General features: G+C 45.5%; 1 protein-coding gene across 1 annotated transcript; it reads right to left on the bottom strand.

Moving 5' to 3' along the window:
• Positions 1 to 2,942: 2,942 nt before the first annotated feature.
• LOC149339000 (uncharacterized) lies at positions 2,943 to 12,113 on the bottom strand. The gene is made up of 5 exons (XM_089550846.1): positions 11,916 to 12,113; positions 9,872 to 9,928; positions 9,441 to 9,518; positions 6,682 to 6,756; positions 2,943 to 4,166 (listed from the first exon to the last, which is right to left on the bottom strand). The coding sequence occupies exons 1-5, from the start codon at positions 12,111 to 12,113 to the stop codon at positions 2,943 to 2,945; spliced, it is 1,632 nt and encodes a 543-aa protein (XP_089406972.1).
• Between the last annotated feature and the right edge of the window lie 11,301 nt (positions 12,114 to 23,414).

Genomic DNA, 23,414 nt, shown 5'->3' with positions numbered 1-23,414 from the left:
ACTTGGAGTCGACTACACATGACCACACACTGGTACAATATCCGCCCGTGTACTGTGCAGTGTCAGTGCACGCTTAAGAACCCCAGGTGGTTGAAAATCCGAAGCCATCCACTAAGGTGTCCCTCATAGCCCGAGTCGCTTTGCGACGTTAAACCCGTCAAACCAAGCAATACCCAGCATGTTAAAATCCAGCAGGAGCGATTTGAACCAAACGTCTCAGTTTCATAGCTTGGAGCAAAAGCTTTGGCTCTCTGCGTTGTCTATCTGTAATGGCAGCCGTGGTGGCTCAGTGGTTATGGTGTTCGGCTGCTGACCCGAAAGACGCGGGTTCGATCCCGGTCGTGGCAGTCGCAGTTTGATAGAGGCACCGAGGCCCGTAAGCTGTGCGATATCAATGCACGTTAAGCCTCCAGGTGGTTGAAATTATCCTGAGCCCTGCACTACAGCGTCCCTCATAGCCAGAGTCACTTTGGGGCATTAAACCTCATAAACCATACATCATCTATCTGTAATGTCTTATCACCCTCAGCCACTATCTTTAAATCTTTGCCATGCTCGAGTATGCCCACAGTTGTGCATACACGACAGAAGGATATCCGTACAAATTATGTGTATGTGATATTATGAACATATATCAACTTCTGCTAGATAAATATACTGCCATGGCTGTTTAGTATGCACAGCCCTGTTCTCAGCAAAAATAATTGATAATATGAGTTGTCCATAACAGTGAATCATTGAAAAAGCAAGGCATATTGCCTATTCATGTAAAAAAAGAACTGATGAGGCTTCCTTTGAATGTCGGCATGTACAGCAATGGAGGTGACTCCAAGACCGAAGTTACACAGAAAGATGGGAAGTATGAAACTTTTTTCCTCTGCCTATTGCCTCAAAAAGCGATGTTCAGAAATGGACATTTTTACGAAAAAAGCGCCACTTCAGGATCATTATCTCATATTTTCTCTCTCTGGTCGGCATGTGTGGGTCTGCTTGCAAATAGAACCGGAGTTGACTGAACCTGTCTCTAATAGCGCAAAAAAATGCTGATTTGGTGCAATGGTTCCTATTGCATGCATCTCTAGTCCAAAATCCCAGTTGCCAGATTGACAAGCGCCTCTATTTTGGAAAGATCAGTATCTGAAAAAACTGCCCTTTAGTCGAGATCTCCATTTTAATGGAAAGACATTAACAAGGCAAGACTGCCTTGCGAGCCATGAGTGTTTTACTGACATCAGAAAGCACACTTGAACAGCAGAAAAAAAAACTAAGGGCAAACAACGAGAGTCATGCAACTGCAATGCGCTAGCATTAGTTTTACGGCACACAAAATAAAAACGCAGCCATTAACACGAATATTGGGATGCACATGTCTGTTCTGTGGCCGAGCAATGAGGAACGAACACATGAGCTAAGTGCTGACCATGTGGGGCCACATTTCAGCTTATTGTTTGTGATACCACTTGTTTTTTTTTGGTGCTTTATACAGGTTGATAAATGAGTGTGTTTGCATGACCGTTCCAATTCGAAAGAATTTTTAAAAATTGTATAGGAAGTGTACTGCCAAAAAAAATAACGTGCCATTAACGTGATACTTGCTGCGGTGGCTCAGTGGTTAGGGCGCTCAGCTACTGAGTCAGAGTTCCTGGGCTCGAACCTGGCCACGGAGGCCGCGTGAGACGAACCTCAAAAGGCGCCGGTGTGCTGTGCGATGTCAGTGCATGTTAAAGATCCCCAGGCAGTCGACATTATTCTGGAGCCCTCCATTACGGCACCTCTTTCTCTCTTGCTGTTTACACTCTCACCTATGTCCTTTCCCTTACAAAACACCCAGATATGTGAGAAAATTAATGCACCATTTCCTTTCCTCAAAAACCAATTTTCAAATTTTTTAGGGGATAAAGCGGGAAACACATGCGAGTAAAAAAACGCCACTGCACAGCGCGATGTGGTAGCCACTGTGATAACCATCAAGGCAATCAGTGCTAGCAACCACAGCATCGCACAGTACAGAGATGGTTTTTGGCTTTAGTCCCGTTCAACTTGGTTGGGAAGGGGCACAACAAGGAAACTTCTAGAGGTGCACTCCAGGGCCACACACTTTCTTATGAGAGCATCAGGGCTACACGCTACAATGGCACCTTCTCGCGTTCCCTCTCGGAGTGCTGAAAATGAAATTCCAAGCTGGCTGTCCCTAAATGGAGCGCTTCGCACCAGCTCAAGCTTTTCTACAAGCACCAAATAATGGGGCAGCAGGTGAGACGGGTTCCCTTCAAACACAGCAAGAGCTTGTATGATTCCAACGGAACCATCTTGCAGCTGTGCAACACAGTTGACTCTCTTGGGCATTTTATATTCTTCAGAATGCCAGAGAATTCCATTGTGGTGAAACCTGTGGTAATAAGTTATTTTTGTGGGGATAACTCCCAAGTGGTTTTCCAGAGCTACCTCTAGCCTGGTGCTACCACCCGAGCCACTCTGTCGCTGATAAACAACTACACCCCCGAGGAGTGCCACTCCAGTCCTACCCATGGTCTGCCGGCCGACCATCCTTTCAAAAAATGCCTTTGCTTCCGGCATAGCAATTTTGTCTGCCCACAAAGCAAGGTGCTGCAACCAAATGAAAGTACGCATAATCTGCTCGGCAACGCACTGAGTCCCAGAGAAGTAATTTAAAAGAACAGCGTTCCGTCCTTTAAAGGGAAAGCAGGATGTTGCCCAGAGAGGACCGCAAGCTTCCACAGAATCTGTCAAGTGGAGCAGCTGGTGAACATTGTACGACATGTTTTCCTTGCCATACAAAGTGCCCATTTGCAAAACAAACTTTTCAAGCATAACCCTTGCTTCACAAAGGTTTTGCTCAGTGATCTGTGCCTTAAGTAGCAAATGCATGCTGTAAGAAAGAAGCAAAAAGTGCTTAAAAAACTGGTTGGGCAGAACTGGCTTTAGTACAGTGTACCCATAAAAAAGCAGAAAGGCCCGCATCTCTGAAGCCTTCCAACAGGCTTCCTTGGGGTGCGGGTAATCTCTGTTGGAGGTGAGATAGCCAACAACAGGCTATTTAACTGAGACACTTTGGTTCCGATGTACCAAGGGCAGTCATGGTATTCACTCTCCAGCCAGAGTTTAAGCAGCTGTCGCATGACACCAAGGCATGCGCAGTGCTGATAGTCTGGGATGAAGCCATCGACTACATCAAACCGAGGAAGAGTCATGGCAAGGCAAGGCCCTTTAACTCCGTTAACAGGCTGTGAAAGCGTGCCCTTCTTGGCCTCTTCAAGATGCTGCACAGCACTCCTGCGCTTTGGAGCAGGATCTATATATTCATATGAAGAACCCCCGGGATGGTAACACCAGCCACACCCATAAAAATCGTTAAACTGTTTACAGTTTCGCACTGCTGACCGAGCAACAGCATCCACCGAACATGCAACTGCAAAAACTCTAACTCTAACTTGTTCCCCATGCTTTAGGAAAGAAAACCCTGCTGAAAGCTCTTGTAGCTCCTTTGCAAAGGGTGTAAGGAGGGTTGTCATGTTTGGTTTTGAGAAACCAAACCACAAGGCAGGCATAAGCATATTTTGCTTTCGCACAGTGGGGTCCAGTTGCAGGATTTCACAATGAACGGGCCAGATGTCGAAAGCTGATTTTTCAAACACTCTTATTCCATCAGTGTTCCAGAGCAGCGAAATATCATTATTTGAAAAATCAGCCGACAGCCTGGCATGTTCAATGCCATCCACTACATCTCTGATTACACCTCCTCTTTTAACTTGTGGAAGACACTTCTGCTGCGCAAGGACCTTTTCAATTTGCTCTTTCAAAGGCATCACAAGAAAGAAAGGGCAAGAGGCCATATCAGTATCCCGCTCACAGTTTTCGCAGTGAACCCGAGTCTGAGAAGTCAACCTCCCCAAGTAACCTGTACAATCAAGGCAACAGAAGTGCTTCTCAGCACCAGGGATGTGTGCACCCAAAGCCTTGAGCAAAAAATACTTGGATTTTGGGGCTTTCCCCGGGCTGATAATATTCAGCATGTCCAGCAGGTCTGTGATGCCCTGGTCACTTATTTTGAGGCGCATCACATAGGAAAGGACAAGGGCCGCAACTTGTGTCCTTTCACCTGCGAATGGGAGAGCACCTTCTTCCGCTCTGTAGTTGTCAGAGACCTAAAAAAAAAATTCGAAGACAAACAATGAAATTCATGGGGCACAGATGCGTCAGCTGCATGCACATCTCAACCTGGGTCGTTTGTATGACCCAGGTTGAAACAGGCAATCTGCCAAGGGCAGAGGTTGTCAACCTGGCCCCCTCCACCTACATGGGTCACACTATTCCACCTGTGACCCATGCTGGCAGAGGCTTCAAACTTTTGACGCCGTTAACACAGGACGAACAATTTTTTTCTGGCATGGGGGTACTAACGCTTGTGCACTAAAATTAAGACATTGCACAAATATCAGTTGGGGGAAAAATATTTGTCCCTGCTGAGTTTCCCTACAGCACACTTGCACATGAGCGTACAGTATAAAAATCTATTGGAATCAAAACGTCGGCAGGTGCACCTTTTTTACAAGTGTAATAACCACAGGGTGCTTCTACAGGGAATTCTCACTGGTTTACATTTGTTAAAATTCAGTTTTACCTGCACTGTGCCATACAGAGTGGAACTGTAATACTATCAGACCAAGCAACGTTAGTGTCAGAATTGTTAGTGATTGCACAAACACACTTAAGAACAAGGATCAACATGAAGGTAATCATTTAGTGGACACATAAGACAGAAAGGCTATTTGACACCAAAAGTTTTACAGTTTCATTTCATGTAAAGTTTTATGAAGTGAAAGTACCACTCTATTAATTGTATTATACTATAGACCAGATTTTTTTACCCTCGCACGCAGGCTGCGGACGCGCGCCTACTCTCTACGCCAGTCGCCATCTGTCGGCGCGCGCGGCCCGAGGGACTGCGGGTCGCGCCGGCGCCGCGCATAGAACGCATGTTTACGTGTTCGCTTCTGCCGTTTTGTGCTCCATCAGCTAACGTATGAGGGTGTGTGCTGTGCGTCACTATTCACATTTGCCCTCTTCCAGACAGTGCTGCGGTTATCTTGTGCGCAGTTACTCGTTAACGTGACATCCGAGGGTAGTCGACCAGGTAGTGTACCGACTGGAAACCGGCACTTCGAAGCAGATTTCTGCGCTGTCGTGTCGTTTGTTGTCGCCTTTTATGTGCGATATCATCTATGATAATTTTATGCATCAGAATATAGATCTATTGATTTGACTCAGTGGAATAGTAACTGGATAAGCGAGCTGCAGACTGAAGGTTGTCCCGACGGAGCGCGTGTTTTCGATCACTAGCACGTGTTCGGCATCCTTGCGCTGAGCTTGCTCTTGTTCCCATTAAACACATTTCATGCACAGGATTGTAAGCACGACCGCTACCGAATCCAGCTGCTTTTTCCGCACACATGTTAGAGGTATCTGGGAGTAAAGGTTTATCTATAGTATCTTTCTGCTGTTGGTATCTACCTTAGCTTGGTTTGGTTTATTAAGGTTTTACGTTCCAAAGCGACTCAGGCTATGAGGGACGCCGTAGTGAAGGGCTCCGGAAATTTCGACCACCTGGGGTTCTTTAACGTGCACTGACATCGCACAGTACACGGGCCTCTAGAATTTCGCCTCCTTCGAAATTCGGCCGCCGCGGCCGGGATCGAACCCGCGTCTTTTGGGCCAGAGCAGAGAGCCGTAACCACTGAGCCACCGCAGCGGTGCGGTATCTACATTATTCAAAGGAAAATATGCGCGATTTCATTACATTTTCCACACTTAGCCAAACGCCTACGCAACGCTCTCACACGCGGCGAGAGCTCCTGAATAACATAACGCGACTTCGGACCTCAGAATTGTTGAAAGCTGGATTAGCTGCTCATATCTATTCAAGCTTTTATAAATTAAGCGAAAGTACGTTTTTATGCACAAGGTGGCATAAACCATGACAAAATTTGTTTTCTGTTGGCGCTGCGACTCAGTTGAGCTCACAGCGGTAATTTGTTGATAAACTGGCGCGGCGACAAGAAAGCCGTTTGTGGAAGTGGGGGGGGGGGGGGGGGGGGGGGCTTTATGGCCGGCAGGAAGGAATAAGAGTGCATGGGAATTGGAACTGCATACTAGCCGCACACCTAATTCTTGATATTGAATAAAAAGTTTCTTTGCGGTGGAGCACCAAGACGGAATTCGATATAAGCACGAGCGCGTTCTAAGCGCCGGCGCAATTAACCTGAATGTCAAACTAAATGTCATTAAAACGCGTCAATGTTATCGCTTTGATAACGTAAATACTTCCTGAAACACAGCCACGCAGCGGAAGTATGCTCGACAATGTGTTTTTAGCGCCCGAAGCGCGGCTATATGCAGGCGCGGCCGCGGAACTGCCGCAGCCCCGCAGTCCCCAAAGAAACGCCCGCACCGCGGCGCGCCAGTCGGTGCAAAATGGCCGCGCCCAGGAGAGGCTCAAAAATCTGGTCTATACTACACTAAGCTAGAAAACCTACTACCATTTTCGTTCATAATGTGCTCAATCCTTAGCCACATTATCATTTCGCTGAAAGTTGTGACCTTGCAAGTGTACTCTACATGAAACCTAAGCATTCCAGAGTTTCAGAAACTGAACACGCTTACCCCAGAACCTCCCCCCTCTTCAGGAGCTGAGCTGTCCGGATCACTTGACACAGCTGAAGGTACTGGTACCTCTTCCTGCTTTGGTGAAAAAAATGTCATGAGTCCAACAGGCACCTTTTCACTCACTCAATAGTAGCTTAGCCCATCTTTTCTCTTCATAATTACTGAGGAAGCGTAGAATGCTGCCTTCATGGACGGTACTTTTGTTGCTGCTGCCAGGAATAGCAACAAAAGTTTCCACATTAACTCATCTCGCATGTGCTGCACTAACAGCATAGCACGCTGCTTAAAATTATCAAACGACAGTTGTAAATTTTTAAATAATGCATGGGAGCTCCATAAAACCCAGTAGGAGTAGAAGAGTGGACAAAAAAGATAAAATCCTAGGGTGAGTGTCAGGCATATACCATATAACCTCGTGCAAGGGCCGCACCCGTGTATGGTGTGACACTTTTTATTAACAGCCTTTACGTTTGGCGTTCAGTACATCCTGGGCCAAGGCGACGAGGGCACGTTGCAGTCTCAGATCCAGGGAGGCGAGCCAGATGGGCCACGGTGGGGGTGGGGGGAAAGGATAGGCGGGGAACTGGAAGGCTGCGTGACACTGTGTAAGGCAGTGTTCTATGTCTGCATATGTGTGTGGACAGTTTGGGCACTGAGGTGTGGAAGTCTACCGGTATAGGTAGAGTTTGGCTGGTGTATGTAGGAGATTGAACTGTATTCGGCGAAGAATGCGAGTTTCACGGATCAATAGGGATGGGTGTGGTAGGCCGTGCCTCCTGTTTCTGACTAGACAACGGAGAAAAAAACATGGCTATATTTTTTTTTAATTACGATATGGGCTGCATCTTGAAAATCCACACCCAAAATTTTAAAACAGTACGTGGCCCTTAGAAGAGTTCATACGGTACACAGTTTTTAAAACTTTTTTAAGAGAACAGGGTGACCCTTACATGCATGCAATTTTCATTATCTGTTTATGAGATTTGGCATACGTTCAATGGAAGGATAGCTGTCCATGTCATTTGCTAGTTGACTAAAATTGGTTTAATTATCTTATAAATTCTCAACTTTGCAGTTATATAGCAAGTACAGTTGTACAAGGAATCACTATATTCGAAATTGATAAAAACATCTACCCTGGGTCGTATATGTAGAGTTCTGCCATTTATTGGGAATCAATGAGAGGAAAACAGGGGACGCCATTGGCTCAATGCTGGCTGGGCAGGTTCGCTACACAGCGCCTTAACGACCAAGCCCCAAAGTATCCCCTAGTGTCGGTGTCAAGAATGACTTCAGGCCCTGAAGAGCTTACTCCTTTTTAGTAGTCTTAGCGTTGTTGGAGTTAAGAACTGAGACTCTTCACGACTGAAGACCTAGCACACATTAACTGAGACTCTTTACGACTGAAGACCTAGCACACATTACTTTTTTTCAAACAAATTTGACATTTAGAGAAGAAAATGTGCAATGGAAAATGACCTTTTAAGCGATTGCATTGCCATTGGGTAAACACTTCTCTTTTATGCCTTTTATGACCACTTTAGTCTCCTGCCGTCACGTCTTATGGCCGATGGGAGTAAATGAGTACAGCAGCGGCCATAATTATTGCGTGCTATTGTCATGGCAAAATTATGTGGCGCTGCCAGTAGCACTGCTGGCTGTGGCCATACCTTCACTTCTCTCTGAGCCGCATGTGGCTCCTCCTGATGGCTAAGGTCTCCACATGTACAGCTCTGAGTTCTTAAAGACATTTTTTTCATATTTTTCAGTAATTGTTTGCTTTCATGTTACCTAACTCCGAAATCAGATCAGAAAAGAGCAGTTCAGGCTCTACCCACTCTGACTCACAGAAGGTGACATAGACTCGACATGCATCTTGTTGAAGCCCTTTATGTTTATCCATATTCCTTCTAAAGCAACGCTGACAACATAACTCTCTAAATCACTGAAACCGCTTTTTGCATAATTAATGTGGGCATCACTGCTCACAGAACCTCTCTCGAAGTAGCACGACATTGGCACTCTAGCTGAAATAAAATTAATAAAGCTTCGGCGAGGTGCACGTTAGGGCCATGTCACTGTCTACTCATCACTGTGACCAGGGCTTCAAGTGCTCTTTTGTGATACAGCTTGGGGATAACAGGACATGAAAGCAAAAGATGACTGAAGAATATTTAAAGAACCGTTGACTTTTCCGTAGATGTTTCCACTGCTTTCAACTTTAGTGATCAGTGGCTTTAAAACTGCAGTTTCAGCATTATCGATAAAGCTAGACAGAAGGAAACTAACAGGTTTGTAGTTATTTAGCATACTTGTACTCATGACTACTTTACCATACGATATCCAGTGAGCGTGACAAACAGACCTGATTGCAGTGGAGTGTGTGTCACTGAAACTAAGTAACTTGGCGAGATTAAATTCCGTCTCCTCTAAAGGTGCTCCTTTTCCCCCTTGATCGAGCTCTTTCCTTGTTTTAGCAGCAGCTCAGCAACCAATTCCAATTTACTGCAGAGGCCAAGGTGGCTCCGGGACAATGTCAGCCTCCAGTGCACGAAATGAAGGATTTGAACCTTGCATGTTTTCTACATCGCTCGCTGCTAGAAATTTTCTAACATTAAACCGCAATGTTCTCTTTTTGTTGTGGCCCGATAGGAATTACATAAAAGAAGCACAAATACTGGCAGAAAGCTTCTGTAAAGATGTTCTAAGGATTCAAAATCCCTCTAGTCAAGAAAAAGTGAAAGATTTATTTTTACCTGTGTAGCCGCCAGCTCATCCAGAAGAGAATCATCGTTCACATCTGTGCCTAGTGGCAAGGAACATCCTGCTTCAGCCTAGTGTGAGAAAGATAGGGTTATCAGCTCAATACTTTTTCAGCAGTGGCTAACAACTACAACAACAAGGTTCTTTGCAGAGAAATGAAAGAAAAGGAAGATATTTTAACCACTAAATAATGTGCACCAACTAAAGACAGGAATGAGAAATGTCATGTGAAAACTAGGCTATTGAAGTGCTGCCTTATCTCAAGCCATGCTTCGAATAGATACCAGGTTGTATGATTTGAGCAACTCAACACTGTGCAAGTATGAAGCTCCTTGAAGTAGAGGCAACTGAAGTAGACCTGTAATTTGTACTTTGACAGCTTCGTGCTTTGAACACTCTCCGCCAAAACCTTTTGCTTTCATACCTGGTATGAATCCTGGTGCTCTTCCAAGAGCATTTCCTCATCAGCACTCTGGGTATCCTGTCAAGAAACAGAGCAGAAATTAGACCATAATGTCTGCTGACTCTTGACAAACACACAGTAAGTTCTGATAATCAAGGAGTGAAAAGAAAGTTCTACCAGTCTATCACCTGACCCAGAATCTGTGTCATTCTCAACTGCTGTGCAGGACCACCTCAGCACATTCTCAGGCAGATCATAGGCAGTTGCAGGCATATCTCTTCGTATGGTAATCACACGACATTCTTTTTGCCACGTACTATGTAAACTACACTTTGCCTTTGCTCACAGCAAGTGGATGAGTTCTCGAATTTTTAAAGGACACTGAGCATGCTCTGTGGCTGGCGCAACGAATAAGACACCAGCCCAATGAGTATGCTAGCTGTCCTGGGTTCAAGACCTGGAAACCGTAGAACTCTTTAACTCTTTTTCCCAAATACTGGCTGACAGAAAATCCCACCAGCTGATTGTCCAGTGAGGGTGAATGAAACCAGTGCAAAACCCTTCGAGCATCGCAATAGCTTGGGATTCACTATTTCACTACTGTGATGAGTTTTGCTCCAACACCTGCGAGAAACCACTGGATTTCGTAGTGGTTACAAGCAAGAGATGCTTAATATTTGGACACACGCGCACAATGCATGAATGACGTGTTATAGGTATCCATTATATAAAATCAACTTAATGGTGCTGTTCTGTCCGGAGATTTAAAGCCAGCACTCACTGCTGAGCCGCATTGCAAGCCCAGCCTAATAGAGCACTTGATGTTGTGAATCCATAGTGGGCTCAGTGCAGGGTGAATTAAGGGGTCTATCAAATTGATTTGTATAGAGGATGGGTGTTGCTGTGGCTACTTTCATTCCAGGCCACATTACCATATTTGCTTTCATAATGTGGTTATCGTTACACTGCAAGCATGCAAACTTCTACCATTTTGGGCTAAAGTATAATTACAAGTATTGCCGCTTTACCACAGTTTACACAGAGCCTTTTTCGTTCTTCTTGCATAAAACCTGTGGCATGCCCAGGAGAACAGCAGCTAACCCCAAGCGGAGCATCGGCCCCACACCACTTTTGGAGGAATCATTTGCTTGTGCAATGGAACTGGAGTACCTGAGGTCAGTTCCCATCCTTGCCCGTTTCGATCTATAGGGAGCATTGTATGGATAGCTATATATGGTCATGCAATCATCTGACTGGGTTCCGCATGTTAAAGGCTCCAGGTAAGCAGTTGCATGGCAGTGGCGAAATTGTTCATCGACAGCATACAAAATGATGTAATCAAGGTAGAAAATCTTCACACTGAATAAATATTCCAAATAACTAACTTCACTTTTTTTTACTTTTATGCGTGATGGTTGTATTTCCACTGCAGGCACGAGAGTGTGGCTCTATCATTCATTTTCACGCACTCTCGAGCAAATGAGACACTCTCTGAAGAGCATCTGCCGGCCCTAGAGGACTAGACTCGGCTTTCATTTCGTTGCTTTCAAACGCAGTGAAATAACAGCACCAACTTTCTTCTGTTCAACTGGCCAACCCAGCTTTGACAAAATTCCGACCTTAGCGTCTCAAAACAATGAAAGCTATTCAGCAGACCTTGCGTCTATTTCTTTTCTTGCCCCCCACCCCGGCTCGCGTCTCCCCACCTTAAGAACTGCTCTGACTGCGCGCGCCGCACGGGACAACAGACGACGGCGACTACGCTAAACCCGGCGAACCAGGCACAGACAGCTAGCTAGCGCTTGAAAAAAGAAAGCCCAGAAAGGATGCGGCAAACAACGCGTTTTAGAAGTCTTACAGCCCTTTCTGTAGCTCTACGCCGCAAGCACGGTGGCCGCAAGCCAAGTGTACTACACACTTCATCAGCTTTGACAAGCGTCGCCCTAGTACAAGCGCACGCTCCAACAAAACACTGCTGGGGGCGCGCGTTCGTAACTCGATTCGAGCAACACGTATTTTCATTGCATTACAGCAAGAAACCCGTATTTAGCTCTCCGACTTGTACTGTAGAGGGGTCAAAACTGTCGTCTTCTGAGATCGCCCCACACTGCGGGGTACCGGCGACGTCAGACGTTCCACTTCCACCGTCCGAAGAGGCGACAGAGCCCTCGGCCTCCGACATGCGCATCCTCAGCCGTCGATTTTCTGTTTTTCTGTGCACGGGCACATCCTGCTCAAGGTGGCGTTTGTACCTTGCTGGCATGGCGCGCGTCTGCCTCCCTCTTGGCACAGACCCTCCCTCTTGGTACAGCTTAGTAAAAAGCACAACGCAGGTGTTGTTAAAAGGTGCACAGAAACCGCCCTGCCTGCCTGAATGTGCAGCAGAAGCAGAAGAACGTACGCAATCATCGGTGCAATGTTGCCAATAATAGATTGACGACGCGGATACATGTGCACTGACATTTCCTTCCTCCATGGCCGTCCTTTCGTATCTGATTTTATAAGTTGGGAATAAGTTTGTTTGTATTTTGTTTTCCTTATCGGGGTCAAAATCCGAACACTAATACCGCGGCAGCTCAGTGGTTAGGGCGCTTAGCTACTGAGCCGGAGTAGCCAGGTTCGAACCCACCGCGGCGGCAGCGTTTCGATGGAGGAGAAACGCAAAAGGCGCCCGGGTGCTATGCAATGTAAAGATCGCCAGGTGATCGAAATAATTCCGGAAACCTCCCCTACGTCACCTCTTCCTTTATTTCAATACCTCCTTTATCCCTTCTCTTACGGCGCGGTTCCGGTGTGCCATTTGTTCTCCTAAAATTATAATAATAATAAAAGAGCATGAAACCCCGCCGCGGTGGCTCAGTGGTTACGGCGCTTGGCTGCTGGCCCGAAAGACGATCTTGGCAGCGGCGGCTGAATTTCCATGGAGGCGAAATTCTAGAGGCCCGTGTTGTGTGCGATGTCAGTGCACGTTAAAGAACCCCAGGTGGTCGAAATTCCGGAGTCCTTCACTGTGGCGTCCCGCATAGCCTGAGTCGCTTTGGGACGTTAATGATAAACCAAGAAACCAAAAAGAGCATGAAGAAGTGCCTGCATTGCCTCTGTAAAACCGGACATTTCCACTACTCTCTGCATGCCATGCAGATATGGCCAAAGTAATTGTGGAGTAAAGACAGCGATCGGTTTAGACAGCTGCCTCGATTTAGACGTACGCTGTCATCTACGAATGTGCGGCAGTATCAAAGAGCTGGCCGCGTTGCTTAAACCCGAGCGAGAAAACCTGCATATCCTGCACTAATTATAAGTAGTTCGACATTGCACATCACTGAGCAACTCTAACCAAATAATTGTTTACGCTGTAGCTTATAGACAGGGCCGTGACAGCAAATAGCCCTAGGCCTGTCATCTGGTGGCTGTCATTGCTCTGCTCTTGAGAAAGGACGCGAGATGTCAAGCGTGTCAGCTGCGCAAGCGCGCCGCTCGCAAAAAAGCAACAATAACAGATGTATGGAATATTTACACGTCGCGAGTTTGGTCTCTATGCTTATGGCGACACTAGTTCAGCTATTTTAATTGCCATCGCTAGTCGGGTGATTACACGAGCGCCGCCGGTGTAGTGAAACGGGCAGAGATGGGAATTGAACACAGGATTCCTGGGCCGGCTTGCTCGAAAGAAATTGCAGCCACTTGCTCAACGGCAATCTCAAATTAATACACTTGTGGGGTGCAGTGTGTACAGGTTGAAAAACGCCTCGTGCTCGCGCTCCGCAACCTTGCATTCATATTAAACTTCCGTTTAGCGGCTGGCTATTTTTTTCGATCGAGAAGCCAGCCCTGGAGTCTGTAGCGCAAGCTTTTGCTACACACGCTTCGAGCTGGGTCGCGACTAACACGCTCATCCACAGATCCCAAATACCGCTCGCGCAGACACAATGGGACATAAATATGAAGCGAAATACATCGTCCTTACTGGCGCCCCACGACTGCCCACCCAAGCGGCGTGCGCACTAAGCTATATTTGGCGAGCACTAAGGTACACGCTCGATCTAGTTCACACAAGCAGAGATCAGTATATACATGGCAGCGTCCACATAGCTGGAGCTTGTAATTCGTGTACGCTAGCGTTGCGGCCATATAGTGCAGCAGAAATTTACAGCTTTTGCCATATCCACCATACCACTCTCTCTCCTCGGTCACTGACTGCAGTGGTTAAGGGCTGAGAAATGATTACGTCGCAGGCTCATAATAATCATGCAGTCACAACTGCTGCGAGTCGATGAACTGCAGTCACGTCAAATACTAGGGCCATTTCTTTAACCTACACCAGCTACACCAGTGTAGCAAACGTCTAATACCTCCAATAAAGCTTTGCTACACTGGTGTAGCTGGTGTAGGTTAAAGAAATGACCCTACTGTCTTTGTTGAAGAGCCACTTCGGGCCCAGGCGTGGCACCTTTTGGTTTTCGTTTTTGGAAGTTTAACGTCCAGAGCGACTGAAACTATGAGGGGCGCGGTACTGAAGGGGTTTGGAAATTTCGACCAACGTGCACTCACGTCACTCAGTACACGGGCCTGTACCTCCACCGCCGCGGCCGGGACCAACAGCCATAACCACTGAGCCTCCGCTTTCAGGTATTCTTTCCCAGCTTTGCTTTCGAACATGTATGGTGTTCAGCCGTATGACTCATGTATAAAGTTAGCTCCCGCACTCCAATGGCAGAAAGCTAAGACGACCGAGTATTGCGAAATGACTTTGAAAACAGTCAGTATGCTAGCTGATTGACAAACAGATTTCTTGGCGACAACGAAAAAGCCGCACTGTTCCGAGGACAATCGCTCTCTTAACGACGCGGGCAAGTTTCCCCTTTCGTAGCTGATTACAACTTATTTTGGGTAAAAGCAGATTCAGTAACGGCTGCCAGATTCGTGATCAAATTAAACGCATCGACGAGGCGGCCGCCATTTGCAAAACGTCATTTGCAAAACATTCCATGGCCTTTATGCTAGTGCTTAAAAAATTAAGAATTTTTGTGCAGCCCGGCAGCCGGTTGCAATAAAAGCTGAGATATTTTGTGCAAAACGTTATGAGACAAAAATTGATAAAAAAACTGCATGCGTGCAGCGACCGCAGAATATCTCATCCCATAAAACCGCTAAACGTATTACCGTCTGTCTCTCTCTCTACACTGACATGTAAAAAATACGTGGCAAGTTAACGTGAAAAACAAATTAAGCGCGGGTAAAAAATTATACAGTTTCTAAATAAATTGATAACTGTGAAAAAAATTGTTTAAAGCGAGATGATGGCAGCTAGGTGGCGCAAGCTACCACCGTTTGTGCAGGGTTAAGTTAGGTAAGTGAGGTTAAGCCTGGTTATACCTATCGACACTGTCCATTTGTCAGTGGTAGTCTTCCGATCAGTCGTTCTGTCTTGGTTTTGTCGGCGCGCTGCCCACGATGGACAAATTCGCAGTATTAAGATTTCCAGATGAGTCACTGGTAGTGACACCTGTTAATTTAATTCAAGGATATGATCCGGTGGTCAAACACAGTTCTAAAACCTGGCCTACATTCAGCGGTCCCACCCAGAAGGGCGATTGGGTAAAGGTAGCGTGGCCCGACAAAGACAAGAGAGGTAGGCCAATCGGCACGTCGAAGTTGCTCGCCGCACAAGTGATCAAGTTCAGCCGTAAGTATAGACTCTCACTGTATTTCCTGTCGGTGTAGAAGGTGGTACAGGTAGGAGAAATATGAGAGGGAGCACGTGGAGCGCGTGGCCTCGGCGCTTCGCGAAGCGCTGTCAGCGAATCGGTGGTAAAGGCGCATGCAAAGTAAGTATGGCCGGCTGCGTTTTCCGAGCTACAGTAACTCTATTCCGAGCCACCTATTGTCGTCGTCTGTTAGTGGCAGCGCTTTGCGAAGCGCGGAAGCCACGTGCTGCACTGTCCCCTACTGATATTGCTTCTAGCTGTACACGTGTGTTTTTAGAAAGCGCTTGGCAAGGATGAGCGCAGGTGTCGCTTCGTCTTGATGCACTTGTTCATCTGTTCCCGGTCGTGATCTGTTCAGGCAGCAACGAGAGGAGACTCGGAAATGACGTTTGTGAACCCCATTCCTATGCCATCCGCGGAAACAAATACTCCGCGATAGCGTATACAGCTCGTTCGGTCGAAAAGCCGTCGGCGTAGTAGTTAGTAGTCGGCACCGCGGGTCGGAAATAATCGGTGGCTGCGTGAAAGAAATTGCGTCACGGCAATTTGTGGTTCTAGTGATTTATGATTGATAGGCGATGACGAGTTAATGAAATCACTGTAATTAATCAGTTAAATAAATTGAAAAAAGGTGTTTAAATGCTCAGAGCGAAAAGCCAATGCTTGATAATATGAATTAAGAAAATTAACTGAAAAAATGAGGAACGTGGATACTAGCGCATGAACTCTTAGGCAGTGCCAGAGCGTGCTGTGGTCCTCCTCTAGATCTATCTCCGCCTTTTTTTTTCTGTGAATGGCCGAATTTCCGCGAATTTCATGAATGACCTACAATCAGCTAAAAACTGATCTATATATTTTGCAAGCAGCTTGTGTAGTGAAAATTGATACTTGCAAAAACTTCAGATTCCAGTTTGACAGACTTCACAGCTTCGAAACTGCAGAGGAAGGCCGTTATATGTGCTAATTATAAATGTGATGTGCCGTGTGCTCTACTATGCAGTTCTCCATACAGTGTATGAAGGAAATAAATTATCTGAACAAGGAGTTCAATAGAGTGTACTCTTCATATCCAATTTCCTATAACAATTATAGCCATCTTTTTCATACGGACAACATTATCACACTATGATAATTGTTGTGCCATACCTTTTGTGGTTTTAGTCGGGGCTTTTTCAGCAGTGAGAGCTAGAGCTTGAACCATAATGCGTGTGAAAAGTGAAAAAAGACAAGCCACGAGTAAAGTGAAACAAATATAGTTCTCAGAGTGTCCACTAACATGTATTTGTTCTCGTTAGCTGTGAGCAGCGAACTGGAGAATTTGCTGAGCACAATGCTCGAGGAGAACGACGACGACACCAACGAGCCGCCAAAGACTGCCGCCAAGGTTTGTGTCATCTGTTCCTTCCATTCATGTGCCATTGGCCTTTATCGTATGAACATCGAGTGCATTGTTTTTTAGATGTGCTCTCCCTTGGCAACAGCATCAAATAGTGTGGTCTTACTCTTGCTCACCTACTTTGAGACAGAGGCGGAAATTAAGCAGGTCTGCTGGCAATTAGGAAATGGTTTGAAGTTATCATGCCGTTAAGCCAGTTGTTTGAGTCATCAGCCCACCTCGTCAGCGGAAGTCTGTTTGAGCAGGAAATCCTGTTTGGGATGGTCACAAACCCCATGTGCATTTACGAGCTGCAGTGCACTTTGGAGCTGATAGATGGGCCAGAATATTCATGTGAAAGCTCTGAATGTCGTTGCGACAAGTTTAGCATGCCTATTTTCCGTGTTTTTGACATGTAGTAACCAACAAAATAAAATAGGTTGCTGGGTCTTACACCGAGCTTGATGGCATGGATCGTTGCGACACTGTTGATGCTAAAGTTTCACTATTCATGAAGTGCCACAGCTAGATGCTGAAAATAGATCCTGAAAATACGTTTCAAGTTGCGTTGCTTCATTATACCAACCTTGTTGTTAATTCCGTAAAGAAATGTAGACACCTAATTTTGGTGGCTTGTTTTCTTCTTTACAGTAATGCATAATTCATTAATATACATCAATCACCAAGTGATCTATGACCATTTAATAATTCATAATCATATTTTCTCTCATGCTGTTTCGGTTTAAACCACAGTGCCATCAAAGTTGCGTATAGGTAATGTAATATTTTAATATACCTGCTGCTTCTTCATTCATTGCCATTGCAGCTAATCAGTCTGGGTGAATTTAGTGTTAATGAATTAAAATGAGGAAGCAGCGATCATATCGCGTTTTTTTCACTCCTCACATAACCCAAACATCACTTAGACGTCACAGCCGCCATTCGGCTGTTGAAACTGAAACAGCGTGTGAAAAAAATTCGATTATAAGTTATTTAGCGATTCTAGGTGGATACCACATGGTAATCCATGTATACGATGCCTTATGCATCATTACAAAGAAGAAAATATGCACCGAAAAATTAGGCGCCTGTACTCCTTTAAGGGCTCTGCTAGTTGGGTGACTGCTGTTGAGTGCTTGGAGAGAGTTTTAAATAGTTTGTTTTTAGGCAGCTAAACCTAACTTTTGCGAGGTTTGTCATGTTTCTTTTTGCATATCAGAAACCAGGAAGACGAAAGGAAAATATTGAAGATCGAATCTTGCGGCGTCTGAGGCTGGAATTAGACAAACAGGTTTGTATTCACTGTTGGTTTTTGGTTATGTCAGAGTAGTTAAAATTTTCTGTGCATCACCTGTGTTGAAAAAAAATCTAATTTTCATCAGTTTTAAAAACACCCAGCAATATTCTGATATTCTGCATGAATAACAAAAGTTTTAAAACCAGTCAAAATGTTTCTGATCATAACTACAGGAAGGAATGGTTTGTCGACCTGGAACTTCAATGTCAGACTGTGTATAATGATCCCAGAGCCCCAGCTCTCTCTTTGTGTTAATCGCCTGCATCTTATTATCATTATTTTGTAAATGGGAATGGATGTTCACTCTACAGGTTGGCATTGCAATAAGAGGGCAGCAAATCAAATCGCTGTATTTTGCACTTTCTGATGAGTTCTCCAATGGCACACTAAGTGGATTGCCGTGGCGCATGTAGAGAACTAGATATCTGCACAGCTTGGATTTTCAATGCCTAATCCGGCCCTCTCCACCATTGCTTCCAATTTTTGGCTGCCTGCAACCCACTATTGATTTCAGAGCTGTTCGTGCCATAAAGCTGGCTATCCTTTGGACGGCCTGTTGAAGAGTGTGCTGTCTCAGCTTGACAAAACAATAAACGAGCGCGCTGTGCGGTTCTAATAGTGGTTGTGGAAGTGCTTTGTTCTCGGGTTCTACGGGAGTGGAATCTCTTTTAGAGCACTTGCAGTGGCCATTCCCTGCATTTAGCTATTTTGAGTTTGTCTGTCTGAAGCCTGCTTTGTGGCAAGCCGTCACCAGCCCACAGGATTGTGGGCAACCTGCCAGTTGTGCATATTAAGGCAGTTCAGTTATTCATTGGTTGCGAGTCTTGCGAGCCCCCTGCCATTGCAGTGCAGTGGCACATCGCTTAACCACTGCACCAGCTCTATTACGAGGACCTCTCGGATCCATGAGTGTAAAGTAGAGAATGATAAATCCCACATTAATGGGCATTAACCCATTATTGCTAGCTGAACAATGTCCATCTGTGAACTGGGGTTCTGAACATTAGAAACAAAGTGAAAACCGAAATACTAACGCACCTAATTTGCATTTGGCCTAACCAGACAAATCGACCGTCAATTTTTTTTCCCTATTTTGCAGTCATAAATTTTCTCCTTGTATTATAGTCAGGTTCGTAAAGTATACAAGTTTTTACAGAATATTAAAGCATAGGAGGGCCTTACATGCCTTGGCATTTAGAAACAAAATGCCGCACATTCATTCCCCATAGGCAGTGTCTCTTAATCCGGGGCGAGATAGCTTTAGCACTTGTACAGTCGTCCACACGCTTAACATAAATGACGGAAAGCGTGGCCGGGAGCGGCTTGGACTGACGCCAGCGCTGCGAAGTGTTGCGCTCTGTTGCCCAGATAGTATCTTGGTATGTTTGTGGTGGCTGACGATAGCTGGAGCGCAGCTTGATTTGACTACTCACCTCGTTCTTTCGTTTGTATCTAGCCGGCAGGGTGAGTGCGCTCACTTGACTGTTTAGCGACTTTTCTCTGCTGGCCGCGGCTCACGCGGTGCAGAAAACACTTTGTGGTTTGATTATCTCCAAAAAGCGTTGTGGCGTGGCTTCAGACCACTCGAGCGCTTTTCAAGGTCGGCTTCAAAGCAGGTGATAGAAAGAAATGAAGATTCGGAAAAGCAGAGCAATCGTGGGTATGTGGAATTTGTATAGACTGGACAATAAATTTTCATATCCGGTGGCATCGCGGCGCAGGTTCTTCATTCCTCATATTCTAGGACAGCGTGCGTCGCTTCGATCTTGCAGGTTAGTGTCTCGCTTCCTGTTTCACCCATGCTGCACTGGAGATCCAGTGTAGGTGCGTAACAGCTCCTAGTGTCATGAGCAAGAATGACGCATCGATGCAGTTCAAACTAAGATTTTAATGTCTGGTTATTAGAGAGAAGCGCAATGTATAGCATCCCTTGGGATGAAAAACTGACTCTTGAGGAAAACTTTGTTTGGTTTAGGACTGGTTTGTTCCTATTTTGTGCTTGTGCTCAAACTTGGCTAGTTAAGGCTTTGTTGGCGCTTCTCTATTGCAATGGTCGTGTACAGTCACCGAACATGTGTTTACCACAGCTACTGTTCTCGCCTCCCAGCCACTCCACCTCCTGCCACCTACGCGCAGGTTCATAGATTGCAGGGAGTCCTCCTGCCACTACTGGCGCAGTGGTGCGCCGGTGCGCCACTGCTCTGGCAGCTGCTGTTTTTAGTAGGGATTGTGCGACTCGGGTTGACAGAGACTTCAAGATGCATCTTGGGTTGTTTGCTTAGTGCTGGCTTAAGTGCTAGAGCCGCACTGGAAGTGTCAACATCCATTCAACGAGTATTTCAGGGCTTGCTTGCTCAAAACAACACTCCATTCAGAGCACTTGCTTCAGTAATTCGAGCTGAGACTGGAGTTGCGACCATGGCGCATTATTCCAAGCAAGCGGCCCAGTCAGCCGAGAAGCTGACATGTATGTCAGCACGCTTTCTTCCTGTGCACATTACTTTGTGTGCAGATACGGACACTGCCTCCTGCATGCATTGTACTCTCCTTGTGGTCAGTGCTCTGCGATGGTAGCAATATGTCCGGTGACTGTACAGTACATTGCTGTCTTCAGCACTGTCCTTTCAGGGGTGATTTCTTACATGCAAAAGTTATTTCATCTTTTATGTCCTTGCGTAGGAGCAAGAGAAGCAGTTAATTTCTAATGTTTAGGCGATCTTATGCAAGTATAATCTTATGACGTCAATAGTATTCTTTGTTGATATGTGCACTCAGTATGCTTCTAGAGAATGTGGGAAATTTAAACTTCGCACATTTTAAGTACCAATGTGCAGTGGTGCTCATGTTTGCCTTCTGTAATGTTCTGTTGTTTTGCAGAGTTGCCAAGCTTTATGCAGTCGTTAAAGACTGCGGGTATGGCCGGTGCTGCAGTGAACACCGGCGAACCTGGATTTTTTGGCCATGCCGTAAGTTGTAAACAACTATTGCAGTGGAATTCCGTTCAAGTTGTAGCCTTTTATTCGAGACATCTGGTGCTCACAATCAACAATGGGCCTCCTTGATTATCCACCCCTGGCTGCCCGCGAGCTGGCAGAGTGCGGAGCCAGGTGCTTGTTTGTCTTTGGTTGCTCTGCGCACTTCCGGTGGCTTGCCAGAAAACATTCATTTTTCTCTGGTATTTACCTCCAGCTATCAGTCGAGATTTGTTGATACACAATTCGGTCTGGAAATACTTTAAGACACGGTAATATAAATGTACGGGGCCGCGGGGCTCATCTAGGCTGTGCAGAAAATTTCGACTCAACCAATATTTTGAGCTTTCGAGGTAACTAAGCTGTATTGTACTATTCTTTCCGCTCTTTTTCTTTGGTATACTAAAATCACTTGCAATATCTTCATTAACGAATGCTAGCAAAATAAAGTGAAACGGGAAGATTTTAGGAATGCGCGGTATCTTCATTAAGTCATGCTAGCAAAATAAAGCGGAATGGGAAGATTTTAGCGATGCACGGTATCATTTATGCCATTGAAAAACAAAAACCTTGATGCAACGAAGTTTGCAATGTAACAAAGTTTTTCCGAAAATTACTACTTCGCTATTTCGACGTTCAACTGTAGTCATTTGCTGCAGTGCTTGGTTCATTTGTCGTGCTGTTTGAGTACTGTCCTTAATGTAAATCTCTTGTTTGAACTGCGGTATTTGCAAGGGAATGTGGTGTGCGCAGCAGAAATGTCAGAAGCTTGGGCAGTTCATGGAAACAACCAGCAGATAGTCCGTCTTCACAACACACATTTATCATGGTGTTTTATAAACGTGGCTTCAAAATGACAAAGCATACTTTTACACTCTTTTGCAAAGACACTCACCAACTGTTAATGAACGGCTGCCTCCATGGGTACTCTGTCAAAGACGAATATAATCTTGTAGGCTTTGCTAAATGTGTTTCTAGGGGCCGTGCTCTAGACCTGTACCCCCAGCCTGGAATCTCCCCATGCGGAGTTTTAAAAAAAAGTCGCCTTCGAAATGACTTTCCTCATGAAGGGGCAACATTGTAGGTGCACTTTGACATCGGAAAACTTCTTTGCAAGCTTTTGCTTTCATGTATTCCTATGGCACTAAGGCTACTTTTCAACCCCTGTTGGTTCCGCCTGCTGCTAACCACCTGCCACCATGCCAGCGTTGTATATTGCCACCATGCCAGCGCTAGGCTGGGATTGGTGGGAAATACCCTTTTGACTCAGATTGGTGTAACTGGCCCCAGCTGCTCTGTGAAAAAAGGCATAGTTCCTTGACTCTGAGCTCGAGGTGAGCGCTCAAATCGGGTCAGCTGAGTGCAGTCAGAGTGCCCGATTTCGACCAGCAGAATGTATTGTTGCCTCTCGGAGCACTGTGAAACAGCTAGCTGAAGATATATGCCATTAGTGTTAGCCAAATTTATGCGCGCGCTTCGCTCCGGGCTGGCTGTGAATATTTGCCCAGTTTTGCAGCAGAAGACGGTGTTGTTGGTTCATGACGTCACATATTCTACTTCTCTATGTTCGTCACTGCTACTTGGAGGGGCTTAGAGCCAATAATATATAAAAAAACATTTCTAGCTGAAATGCGTGCCCAGAGACCTCGTTCTTTTCTAACTATGCATAATAATGTCGTGACTCGCAGCTCTAATGTCAAACCACAATTTGTTGGTAGACCATATCATGACGCCTTTAAGTCTACTGTTGGCAAACATTAACAGCTGCACATAAACTGGATTTTCATGGAGGTGCTATCACTTAACATTCTGCGTCTGCAGCAACTAAGGCTGCATTTAAAATTTTTAATGGTGCTGTAGCTGAGGGCTGCATTTGCCGAGTGAAGCTATGCAGAACTTTTATCCACGTATGTATTGTTCAGTGTTGAGGCATGTGGTGTAGTGTGGCACTTTTTAGTGCCTACCTAATGAGGAGTCTTGAGTTTAAATTCTCAGACCCGCCGCTGCCCTTCAGGAGTATAATAACAGAGGCAAATCTTTTAGTTGTGAATGCAATCATAAAAGAGCTATCGAAATAAACAAACCGGTAATTGAAGAACAAATGTGCACATAAATTTTACTATTAAATAGAATTAGGCAGCAAAGTAAAAGAAAAAAAGTACTGCAGCCGCGGTGGCTCAGTGGTTATGGTGCTCGGCTGCTGACCCGAAAG

The sequence above is a fragment of the Amblyomma mixtum genome, chromosome 6, assembly GCF_055824585.1.
Source record: "Amblyomma mixtum isolate Tamu chromosome 6, ASM5582458v1, whole genome shotgun sequence".
In the NCBI taxonomy this organism is placed as follows: domain Eukaryota; kingdom Metazoa; phylum Arthropoda; class Arachnida; order Ixodida; family Ixodidae; genus Amblyomma; species Amblyomma mixtum.
The sequence above is the reverse complement of the archived record's forward strand: the minus strand, read 5'-3'. Positions and strand labels throughout refer to the sequence as shown.